The sequence below is a fragment of the Phacochoerus africanus genome, chromosome 1 (genome assembly GCF_016906955.1).
Source record: "Phacochoerus africanus isolate WHEZ1 chromosome 1, ROS_Pafr_v1, whole genome shotgun sequence".
Classification (NCBI taxonomy): domain Eukaryota; kingdom Metazoa; phylum Chordata; class Mammalia; order Artiodactyla; family Suidae; genus Phacochoerus; species Phacochoerus africanus.
The window spans coordinates 186,689,943-186,702,709 of NC_062544.1; the positions used below are offsets into that span (position 1 = coordinate 186,689,943).

The following is a 12,767-nucleotide window of genomic DNA, read 5'->3' on the forward strand; positions in this document are numbered from 1 at the left end:
TATAAATAATCATATGTAAGAATCTCACCAGTTGCGGTTTCCTGAAATTTTAAAGTTTGTCTTATCTGCTGTTGTGCTTTTCCTTTTGCTCCCAGATGTATCATTCCAAGGGCCAAAGTTGTTCCAAGAGGGGAAATTATGATGTTGTTCTTATGAGATAAACAAGTAGCTTGATAAAGATCCATTGCAAATTCGGTATTTCTTTGAGCCCAGGGTCTTGAGGCTTGACTTCCAGAAAAAGTCAGTAGTAGAGTCCACAACACGAGCCTATCCATTTTGAGCTCTGTGCATTGTTGAATTCAAAATTTATTAGTTTTCAAAATAATTAGAGCTTACCATAGTAAGCTCAACAGAAAGATTTCTACCTATTAGAACTTTCTGTCTTGTTAGAACAAACTACCACAAGAAGATTTGAATGTCCGTTTTCAGACAGAGCACCATCTATTAGGAGACACGGGGCATATGCTGACGGTATTTTTCATATTCATTCAGGAAACAGTATAGCATATATTGCAGTTTTTTTAATTAAAAGAGAAATTATAATTCTGGGACATTACCAATAGCAATACTCTCTCTCTGAATACTTTAAGATACTTTTTCCTATCTTTTCCCATGGTTTTAAATGGGATGCTTGTAACTCTGATATCAAGGGAAACTTATGTCCAGACGACTCTAACACAGGTCTAAGAACAAAAGGAGAAATGGAATAAAAAAATTAACACACTCCAGCGTGTTTGGGGACCTATAATTAGGAAGTTAAAGCATTCTAATCAATGGAGTAATCTGGCTAACTTCTTCCAGCAACGAGTCTCACACTTCATGGAATCCCACTTCTATAAGGTGAAATAACCCCAAACCCACCTTGTATTTTCCAAAGGGAGAGAAACAAACTCAGAAAAAAAAAAGTATAAAGAAACAAAATTATAATCAAATATAAACAGTACAATAACAACAAAAGAAGAAAGCAATTTTTTTTTGTCTTTTGTCTTTTCAGGGCCACATCCGTGGCATATGGAGGTTCCCAGGCTAGGGGTCTAATGGGAGCTGTAGCTGCCGGCCTACGCCACAGCCACAGCAACGCAGGATCCTTAACCCACTGAGTGATGCCAGGGATCGAACCTGCGTCCTCATGGTTGCTAGCCCGGTTCGTTAACCACTGAGCCACGACGGGAACTCCAGAAAGTGTTAAAAAAAAAAAAAATCAAAGAATAATTCAACAAACTAACAAACATAAGAAAGCTGAAATTGAAAAGTGTAACCAATTCACAGCTCTAATGACACCCTATTAAAATGTTCTCCAATAAAACTGCAGGAAATTTAACCATCTCATTATATCTGGAGCAGAATGAGTTTTGCAATATTACTGCTGACTTGGTATAATACTGACCTTGAAGTATTTTATTTTATTTTATTTTATTTTATTTTATTTTATTTTATTTTATTTTATTGTCTCACCCAAAGTAGGTGGAAGTTCCCAGACAAAGGACTGAAACTGTGCCACAGCAATGACTTGAGCCACAGCAGTGACAATGCCAGATCCTCAACCTGCTTAGCCATCAGGGAACTCTGAAGAGGTATTTTAAATTTTAAGTATTTTAAATGAATAAATGTAAGTGAATTTTAAAAATATTTCAAATGTTAGTTACATTAATTTTTATTTCGCAAATAATACATTTAATCACTTTCAATAACTCCTGGTTTAACAGCTTACTAGGAAGTAAGTGTCTATTGGAAGTAAAAATGAAAACCTCTGGAATAATGCTTTGCTAGGCTTAAAGAAATTATGATCTATGTTTCTAGTGAGTTTTGTAGAAGGTTTCCATGATCCTTTAAGTGGTTAAGAACTACTGAGAATTACTATTATACACAAAGATTACTAATAGTCAATTTTTTCCAAAACTAAGCTATAGAGTCATTATCTATATATCCAGTTCTTTCCTAATATGTGTAGTTAAATTCTATGTGTTTAGATATACAATTTATAAAGGGAAAACCCCCTCAAAATGCAATCCAAAGCAATTGGTATAAAATAATGTGTTAGTAAGCCAAAAATATAAATATATGCTATCAAGCAAAGGTTATATTGAGGATTAAATTAGTACATAAGGTTGTGAGTGGTAGGGCAACAACAGTAAAAGCCAGAGGGTAAGAGATTTTTAAGATGCAAAGAAAATGTCTGTGTATCATTTTCTAATACATTCAATATCTCAGAAGACTTCTGACCAAAATATCAATCTGTAGATATGTAAGTAGCCAAAATGTTATTAGTCCTTTCAAGCCATCAAGCTAAATTCGTTAGCCACATTTTTATATACTTGGTTTATATTACAATAATAAACAGTATTATGAAGGAAGTAATTTTTCCCCTGCAGAAGCATCTGGAAGTTGCCCCGTTGTTATTATTAACAAGCTTAATAATTAAAATGTTTATTCCTTGAGCACCCATTTCTACCAGAAAAATTTTAGGCACTTAATGAGCTACAATACCATGCAAAAAAAATCATTTTAAAAATTCACTTACATCATTGGGTTTTGGATTGTGTCTCATCAGGAAGCACAAAGTACTGGTGAACTAAGCAACCTGATGAATAGACCTATAAGAATTTGACCTTCAAATTCAGTTATGTCTTTTAAGGAAAATAAAAGTAATTTGTTAATTTGATACATTTAAATAATACCTGCAACAAAGTGAATTGAAATGCCATTTCTCTACTCTATTAAATACTCATGGTCAATGTTATTGCATATATACTTCAATCAAAAGGTATTTAATTTTAAGATACTTACTCAAAATTGGCTTCGGGTTATTCACTGTAATGTTACAACTAAAATATACCTGCTGAGAAACCCTAGTACATGGAACACATGATCTGTCAAGGCCAACTCTCTTTATCTTGAATATTGCTTGATTAATTCCTCTAAAACCAAAGCAGGTGTTCACGACATTTGTATAAAAGGGCTAACATAACCAGGTTAATGATCAATTATGAAATATGGAGGAACTGAGGGAGAAAACCACACAATTTTTAAAAAATCATTAAGTTCATATTTTTATTTCATCCATTATTTCATTTTTTTATAATAAGCAGAAACAGAATGTGGAAGAATGTGCCAGTCCCTGTGAATTTGCCAGTAATTAGGTATTTTTTGTTTGTTTTTTACAGGACTCTCATGTCAGACTACCAGTGTATTCCATCATAAATAATTCAGAATGCCTATAAGAAAAAGAATAAAGCTAAATCAAGTCCAAAATGCAGAGACAAATTACTGCTGCATCTACGGAGTTCTCAACAATTCATCAGATTACACCATAATCAGAGGAGTTTCCTGTGGATTCAAGGCCCATTGGAATCCTTAGGAAAAAGAGTGACTATTGAAGAAAAATATTCTTTATGTTGAGCAAAAAAAGCAGATTAAGATAATTGATTTACCAAATTATCAAGATAATATCAAGATAATACTATTAAATAATTTGATAACAAATACTGGTGTTACTTACATATGCTCTTAAAATTCTGTATGATTTTTTTCTATGAACAGGTAATTAATTAAAACTGGCAGCATAATTGAATGGGTTTTGATCTCATTTTTTCTAGTCCAAATCAAGCACCTCATGACAATCAGATATCAAAAGTATTATGTTATTCGTCAGAGGCTTCTGAGAAGTGTAAAATTTGGTACAGTTTTAATTAAATATTCACTATTGATCACTAAATGTAAATTATTCTGATATATTTATAATACAATTAACATAGATATCTTTAAAAGGAATTAATTTTTAAAAAAGCTTTTTCAAGGAACCTGTTATAACAGAACTATAATTCAGGCCTGAGAAACCTGATCACAATTATAAACCATGATCTCTTAATTTACTAAAATGCCTAATTTCCCATTTAGGCATCTCTAAAAGTTTTCTAAATCTTGGGTTCTATTCTAATATTATTTACTCTAACATAAACAAATGCTATTCTAGATTCAACTTAACACTGTTGGAGATAGTGGACTCTCCAGACACAGTTATGCAACATGAGAACATTATCATTCTTCTAGTTCTACTCTGCAATTCATAAATAAGTCTGAATGTCAAAGACTATCATTCAATCAATGCTTTTCTACCCATGCAGTGACACCAGCAAATATCCATCACAAGTACCCTTGGCTACCAAATTACTATGTCTGTACATTACTCAGATCATAATGTGATTTACCCAGGAATAGGCCATTACTTTTCCTTCCAGTGACAGAGACAGACACTCTGTCTTAGTAAGATCACTTAATGAAGTTGTTTGGTAACAACTTTATGGTAGAGCAGTTCAAGCAGAATGTATATTTTCCTGTTTCTTGAGGAGTAAGAAGCACAATGGCCATGAATTTCCCCCCTGGTTTAAGCTCTTTTAATAGACAATAAAGCTACCATAATTGTCCCTAAAATATTGCTGCAAACCTTTTAAGTATTTTCACAAATCTGTTTTTTTCCACAATTCCATTTGCCCTTAAAGCATCAGGGGAAAATTTTTATTAATGAGATCCAGAGCATCTTGCTATAAATTTGATCACCATCACTACCCCCACTGTAAAAAGTAAACACGAATATGTATAAAAATAATAGCAAGGGGTTACAGGCTCAATCGCATTATCTTTCTTTGTATTTTATAGTTTTTTTTAAATAAAAATGTATTTAAGGCCAAACTAAAAACATACAAGCAAATGACCTTATTAGTAGAGGATGTGTAAGTTAATTTTTCCATTTGAGCATGGCTTAATTTCAGGCATTCTTCCTTCTGTCAGTTTGCTCCACATATTTTGAGTGATAAAAGGAAAATATTCTATAAAAAGAACAGGCTAAATTATATTTAATGTAAATCTACATAGTACAAACAAAGCATCCTATCGAAAATTATGACACACCCTATTTTAATGTGACCAGTTCTTTTCACTGCAGAAAAAAAAAATGGACCTGAAATAACTGAACCTAAGTGTTAATTTCAGGAACACCTTACAAAGTGTTTGGTTCTATTAACATTTGATAGGTGAGACCCTGCTAACTGCCCAGCACAATTAGATGCTGTAAGATATAAAAGAGTAAGATATAATAACTAAACGCCTTTTTATTTTTTCCTTTTGTGAGTGTTTTTGTTCCCAACTATAAGAAACAGTAACATAAAAGAAGCTTTTGTACCTTTAAAAGCTCTATTCTCATTAAATACACTTGTAAGACAGCTCCTCTTAATTCCTTTCACAAAAGAGACCCTGAAGTTAATTAAGGATGGAGTTAGGGTCACACACAACACAGTGGCTCACATATATAGTAGGCTACAGAGAGAATTTCTGTCTGTATGAACCAGACTATTTCAGAACAATCACTTCAAACAAAGTTGTCTCCAGGGTTAAAAATAGTAAAATAAGTATAGTAAAAGAAATTCCAAATTATAACAGAAAAACAAGAGGGCTTATTCAATATTTGCTTTAAACACAATTGCATTTTATGTGCCTTCAAGCCAAAAAGCTGATGGCAGGAGAAGTGTATTCTATTTGTATGTGTATACCTGGGTCTGAAATTAGTCCTTTGCATATGCCCTCAATAATTGGATGGATGGGGAAAGGGGCTTCACAAAGTATTTGGTATCCATAGTACATCTCTTTAACATCTTAATATTCCTTTAAATTTCTGAAAACATGGCTCAAATTTCACTCCACTGTACTGTCACCAATCTATGATTCATAGATCATATTCTCTAAGCTTGAAATGATGGATTGTCCAGTCAAACCTTCCAACCAGTGCAAAAATTCTCTGCAATATCCCAGTGAGAATCACTCAGCCTCTGCTTTAATAGCTCAAGGAACCCTTTGTACCAAGGCAAACTTTTTCATTTTTTAAAAATAATTTACTTTGAAAAACTTTAAATCTACAAAAGAGTTGCTTGTATAATACAATATGCTACCATCTTCCTCTCTCCTTCTCTCTGTTACTGTAATTATTAACACTTCATCACATATGTATGCTCTATCTACATATCTAATCTCTTTCCCTCTCTCTCTCTCTTTCTCCTTTTACATATATATGAAATGTGTGTAGATAAACATATGTGGTGTGTTTGGAGTGTATATAAACATTACAATTAGTACTTCTGAATCATTTCTGAGAAATATGCAAACACAATTCAGTCACTCCTAAACATTTCATTCTATTATCTATCTAAAATCATGATTTCACACTGACAGCTGTAATAACAATCCAAAATCTAAGTTCTTTCTAGTTTTATCCTTTTCAAATTTTATAAATACCTTCAACAACAGTAAGACACTTAGCTCTCATTAACCTCAATATATTTATTAATTTACTCAATATCTATTTGCTCAATATAACCTATCTCCCAACCCTGAAGGACAACTCCTTGGCTCACCCCTCTGCCTTTCTGCCCACTGATTCCCTCTCCCACTAATCCCTCCCATACTTTTGGGTCCAGTAAGCTTATCTTTGCTAGGTCTTTTCTCAGCCCCTTCTATTTCCTTTCCTAATCATGCAGTGGGCCGGCTGCCAGCAATTCTGCACAAAGATGAGAAGTGAAGATAGGAAGGAAAAGGAAAATAAGAAACCTTTTCCATTTTAACAGGCATTAGGAAGAAATTCCAGAATCTGCTTTCTTACAACTTTTCCCATCAGTTCTAATTCTACTCTTTCCTGCAGTTTTGAAATATTTGAGAATAGTTTGTATCTCTCATGAATTCTCTTTCTTAAGCCAGACCTCTCCATTATCTTTATCAGTTCCTCTTGAACATGGTCTGCAGGCGTTTACTGCTCTGAAAATATTCTCCAAAATTTGTTGAGATTGATTCTTTCAAATATTTTCCTCTTGTTATATGTAACTGTTTCACCAGTGCTGACAATTCTGTTAGAGTTCATTCAATTGATTTATACTAATAAGAAATGAATGAACAGAATAGTGAAGGGTGAAAACTATCGTCTTTGGAGTAAAAAAGATCTAGGCTCCATTCCCAACTCTTCCATCAGTAATTGGGCACAATCCTCTTGTACCCAAATCTCAGATTTTAACCTTAAAATTGATACACCTTATACAGTCATTGTGAGGTTTAAAAAACTTTTGCAGTTACTGAACAGAATAAGGCCCTATATACTGTTAATTATTTCCTTATGTGTGTAACTGCAAAATTCTTAAAATACAAGTATTTTTAAAGGAGTATTTAAAAATAAAAAATGTACAGTAAAAAAACTAAAGTTATGTGGACAAATTGATTAAATGATTAAATTATTCCTACAGGACAGATTAAATAAAGTATCATAAGAGTATATAGGTTGCCCAGTAGATTATGATATTTATAAAGAAAAATAGATTTAAAAAGTGACGTGTTATGTTTCAGAACCAAATATTCCCTACTTGACCTTCCATATGAATTGAGCCTTTTATACAGTCCCAACCTCCTTTTTTCCCTGGGGCTATTCCCTCTTTGGTTGTGCTTGGTCACTCAATTTTAGTGTATAGTATAACAAAGTTTAGAAGCAGAACATATGCAGTAATTTCTCAATAAGTACATAGCAGGCTGACTGTAAATCATTAAAAATTCATAGCAATAGCTGCTATCAACAAGGTTAAATTGCACTGGCAGAATCATTTTTTGAAAACTTAGAAAGGGTATGAATAAGTGGGAATGCTTTTCTAAGTCAGGTGTATAGACGTTCACTATGTTAGTACTGATTTAATGTCAATGTAAATTGATTTTACAATGAATATTGACCAAAAACATTTGTGTATAGGAGCAACAAGAAGTGTGACTTGTTAGAATATTTTGTCCTGGAATCATACATTTTTTATATAAAAACACTTGAGAATAGATAATACCAATTGCTATTGCCCCCTCTTTAGTCATATTTTTCTATTATTAAGAACACAGAGAAAGTGAAAACTGATGGATAAAAGCAGCACTAAAACATTATTTCAGAATGAAACTTCCTCAAGTTCCAATACAAAGTAAAAGAAACGAGCAAAATTCTCGATTCCTTTTTTTTCTTTTTATGTAATACTTGATGTGACTGTGAAATATTTATTTTTCTTTCAATTGTAATGGCCTCTTATTTCTTTTTATCTTCACTTCACTACTTGTTTCTTGACATAATTGCTTGACTCTTCTTTCACGATCCAGAATTTCTTTGGGGAACAGGTTTTTCTCACCAAATCCTGCTTTCAACGCTACAAAATGATGAAGAATATGACATATAAATTATACTTGGTAAAAGGTCCAATTAAATGAAATAGTGGGGAGAAAAATTCCAGTTTTACTTCTTATCAAAATGTGAATGTTTCTAAAGCCAAGAGTGTTCTGGAATCATTAAGTTTCTGCTATTCCTTGCAGTTCAATTTAAATTTAAAAGTTAAATTTTAACAGAGTTTGTTCTATTAATCATTTATATCATGATAGAGATCTACCATTTAACAGTAGAAAACTAAAGATGCTTGTGTTTTCCATTTTTGTTTTTCAATCTACTTACCAGCTATCAAGGACTCATAAAAAGCCAAGAAAAAATTATTCTGTATTGAAATAAGACAATTAAAATCATCAAAACACAGTTTGAGTGTCTGCATGACTAACAAGTGCATCTGCAATCACATCCTTATAAGATACTTTGATCTGCAGGGATCTATGGCTTCAGAAGAAAAAGAGCCAAATTATCCCCAGGAATGGTTATATTGTGCATCAGTGAGAAGCAGGAGGAAATGTGCCAAGCATTCAAAAAAATAATTTTGGCCTTTTGCTAAATTTTGTCATTTCGACAAATGTTTATTGAATATATATTATGCACAACGTTCTGTGCTCAAGTGTAAATGGGACATAAATATGACTAAGTCACAGGCTTCCTTCCAACTGGTAGAAAGTGGAAGCAGTGGCCAAATAACCAAAATATCACATAAAATAGGATACTGTTCTAAGAGACTATGAGCAATGCAAATTGTGGTTAAACATATAAAGAGATGATAACAATATGCAGAGCTCAGAGGAAATGCTTTAAGAATTGGATTCTATTTGAGATAGATCTTGAAGCCCAGAGAGTATTTTCATTGATAATGAGGACCATGGAGATGAGAAAGGGTTTGCAAGGGGAAAAGGAAATGTCAACTAGAAGGAACAAAGTGCAATAAAAGTGTGGAGAAACAAGAGCTATTCTTCAGATAACTCTGAATTATTCAATACCATTTAACAGAAGTGTAAAAGACACAAAGGAGAGGAAAGTGAAATGAGATTGGAGCTGGATTAGGAGCACTTTAAATGCTAAACCAAGAGATATGAAATAAAGAAACCACATAAATATTGAATAACCTCACAGTATAGAGGCATCTTTATACATTTAGATTTAAAGAAATCAAAAGCAAACCCTCCACTCTCTGTACAAACATGACTATGAAAGTCAGTATCTTGCCCCCTTTGCTCATGGGTGTTATACAAGAACAACTAGGAAAATGAGGGGAAAATAACTGCAAACAAATTCCACATTCAGTAAAACCCAAAAGCAGACATAAGCTGCTGCCTACAAAACATGAAGAAGGGCAGCTAAACAGATGAGTTGGGTAGAAACCGCATGAGATAAATAGATAAGAGTGGAGAGTGTAAGAAGGCCAGCAGCCAGCGGCATTTCAGAAAGTGCTAGCCGAGACGTGCTCACTGAAGATGAGGGGCTAAACCTGTGGTCCACATGACTTAGCTTTCATTTATATCTATGGATCCTACACAGAGATGAACAAGGCTGGAAGCAAAAGCTCTCCCCAACTTCATTTGATTCAGAGAAACAGATGAGGCAGGGCTATATAAAGAATTACACACAAGAGACATTTTCTGCTAAAAGCTGTCTGCCTCTGTAGGTTGTAAAACTTAAAGACCACATCCCAAGCTCTTGCCCAGGGACCTACTACATATTTTAAGTCTGAGAAAACCAGACTTGTTATGTAATTAATCAAAAGAGTGAATTTTTAAAAACTGGTATAGCATAGACACAAAATTTTATAAGCAAAATTAAAACCAAAACCAAACAAAATTTTAAAAGAGAAATACAAACCAAAATCACAATGAAATATCACCTCACACCAGTCAGAATGGCCATCCTTAAAAAGTCTGCAAATAATAAATTCTGGAGAGAGTGTGGAGAAAAAGGAAACTCCTACACTAGTGGTGGGAGTATAAATCGGTACGGTCGCTGTGGAGAACAGCATGGAGGTTCCTTAAAAAACTAAAACTATACAACTCAACGGCAAAAAAGCCAATCTTCCAATGGAAAAATGGGCAAAAGGCCTGAATAGACTGTTCTCCAAGGAAGAAATACAGATGGCCAGCAAACACATGAAAAAAATGCTCAACATCGCTGGTTATAAGAGAAATGCAAATCAAAACTACCACGAGATACCACCTCACACCAGTCAGAATGGCCATCATTAAGAAGTCCACAAATAACAAGTGCTGGAGGGGTTGTGGAGAAAAGGGAACCCTCCTACACTGTTGGTGGGAATGTAAACTGGTACAGCCACCATGGAGAGCAGTTTGGAGATACCTTAGAAACCTATACATAGAACTTCCATATGACCCCCTTAATCCCACTCTTGGGCATCTATCCAGACAAAACTCTACTTAAAAGAGACACGTGCACCCGCATGTTCATGGCAGCACTATTCACAATAGCCAAGACATGGAAACAACCCAAATGTCCATCAACAGATGATTGGATTAGGAAGAAGTGGTATATATACACAATGGAATACTACTCAGCCATAAAAAAGAATGACATAATGCCATTTGCAGCAACATGGATGGAACTAGAGACTCTCATACTGAGTGAAATGAGCCAGAAAGACAAAGACAAATACCATATGATATCACTTATAACTGGAATCTAATATGCAGTACAAATGAACATCTCCACAGAAAAGAAAATCATGGACTTGGAGAATAGACTTGTGGCTGCCCAATGGGAGAGGGAGGGAGTGGGAGGGATCAGGAGCTAGGGGTTATCAGACACAACTTAGAATATATTTACAAGGAGATCCTGCTGAGTAGCATTGAGAACTATGTCTAGATACTCATATTGCAACAGAACAAAGGGTGGAGAAAAAAATGTATGCATGTAAGGACAACTTAATCACCTTGCTGTACAGTGGGAAAAAAAAAAAAAACTAAAACTAGAGTTACCATATAATCCAGCAACACCATTCCTGGGCACAGATCTGGAGAAATTCTAATTTGAAGATACATGTATCCCATTGTTCATAGCAACACTCTTACAATAGCCAAGACATGGAAGCAACCTTAATGTCCATTGACAGATGAATGGATAAAGAAAATAAAATAATGCCATTTGCAGCAACATAGATCGACATAGAGATTATCATATTAAGTGAAATAAGTCAGACAAAGACAAATATGGTGTCACTTATATGTGAAATCTAAAAATGATACAAATGAACTTATTTACAAAACAGAACTAAGACTCTCAGACATAGAAAACAAATTTATGGTTAGCAAAGGGGAAAATAAATTAGGAATTTAGGATTAACATATATACATTACTATATGTAAAACAGTTAAACAACAATGACACTGCATAGAACAGGCCACTATACTCAGTAACTTATAATAACCTATAATGGAAAACAATTTGAAAAAGTGTGTGTGTGTGTGTGTGTGTGTGTGTGTATACATAAAACACTTTAGCTGCCCTTCTTGTTTTGTAGGCAACAGCTTACTTCTGTTTGGGGGCTTTACTGAACGTGGAATTTGTTTGCAGAGTTATTTCCCCTCATTTTCCTGTTTGTTCTTGTATAACATTCATGACCAAAGGGGCAAAAAGTATAGATAGATAGATAGATAGATAGATAGATAGATAGATAGATAGATAGATAGATAGATAGACAGACAGATAGATATGTATATATGTGTGATTCATTTTGCTGTATACCTGAAACTAACACAACATTGTTAATTAACTATACGTCAATAATTTTTTTAAAAAGAGCAGCAAAACTAATCAATATGTGGATCACCACCAGAAAAATGCTGCCATTGGACATATAAATATTGTTACCAAGTATTTTGTTGCAAAGCAAAGTTTAAAACTTGAAAAACCCCCTGTCTCTCTGAAGGAAGATAACATAGCAAAAGTTAAAGGACTCAGGGAAGAAACGAAGACACAAGAGGAAGTGATGAAATGTCAGCTGGGGAAAATCATCACACGGGAGAAAAGAGTACAGGGTAACACACTAGGAAACAGCGTACATGAGTGAGAAAAACAAAGTAAAAGTTAAAAAGAACAAATGGGTGACAAATTAGAAGGCAAATGCCACACAGCTGACAATGTAGAAATGATATAATTAACAAAAATTGGGAGAGTAACAAAGAAGTTTCATTCATGTTAAATCACTAACAGCCGAGAGACGAAAGTTTTAAACCAGTTAAGTCAAGTGGTAGCAGTACAAGCAAATTTAACAAAAGCACAAAGAAAAATGCTATTGAATAAAATTATGTAGTGGAAGAGGGGGAGGGGAATGAAGAAAAATTCTCATTTTATCATCAGTTAGCATGGATCGAGCCACTGCTGTCCTAGAAAAACAAAGGGCTAGAAGAATTACATGAACCTGTAAGTGTAAAGTTACCACCATAAAAAAACATATAATCTCCCTTGCTCAAATAAAAACAAAGAAAAAGATTATAGGTCCAGTGAAAACTTTGAAAATATATGTAAAAAATAAATACCATAACAGAGTATGAGG

At 33.9% G+C, this 12,767-nt stretch overlaps 2 protein-coding genes across 2 annotated transcripts in view; both read right to left on the reverse strand.

The window, feature by feature from the left end:
- The window catches only part of SERPINI2 (serpin family I member 2), a 32,628-nt gene extending 31,781 nt beyond the window's left edge, over window positions 1–847 (reverse strand). The window contains exon 1 of the mRNA XM_047755158.1: window positions 29–847. Coding sequence (XP_047611114.1) covers window positions 29–275 — 247 coding nt within the window. The 5' untranslated portion in view covers window positions 276–847. The remainder of the gene's footprint in view (window positions 1–28) is intronic.
- Window positions 848–8,058: 7,211 nt separating this feature from the next.
- The window catches only part of WDR49 (WD repeat domain 49), a 144,135-nt gene continuing 139,426 nt past the window's right edge, over window positions 8,059–12,767 (reverse strand). The window contains 1 exon segment of the mRNA XM_047785863.1: window positions 8,059–8,207. Coding sequence (XP_047641819.1) covers window positions 8,062–8,207 — 146 coding nt within the window. The 3' untranslated portion in view covers window positions 8,059–8,061.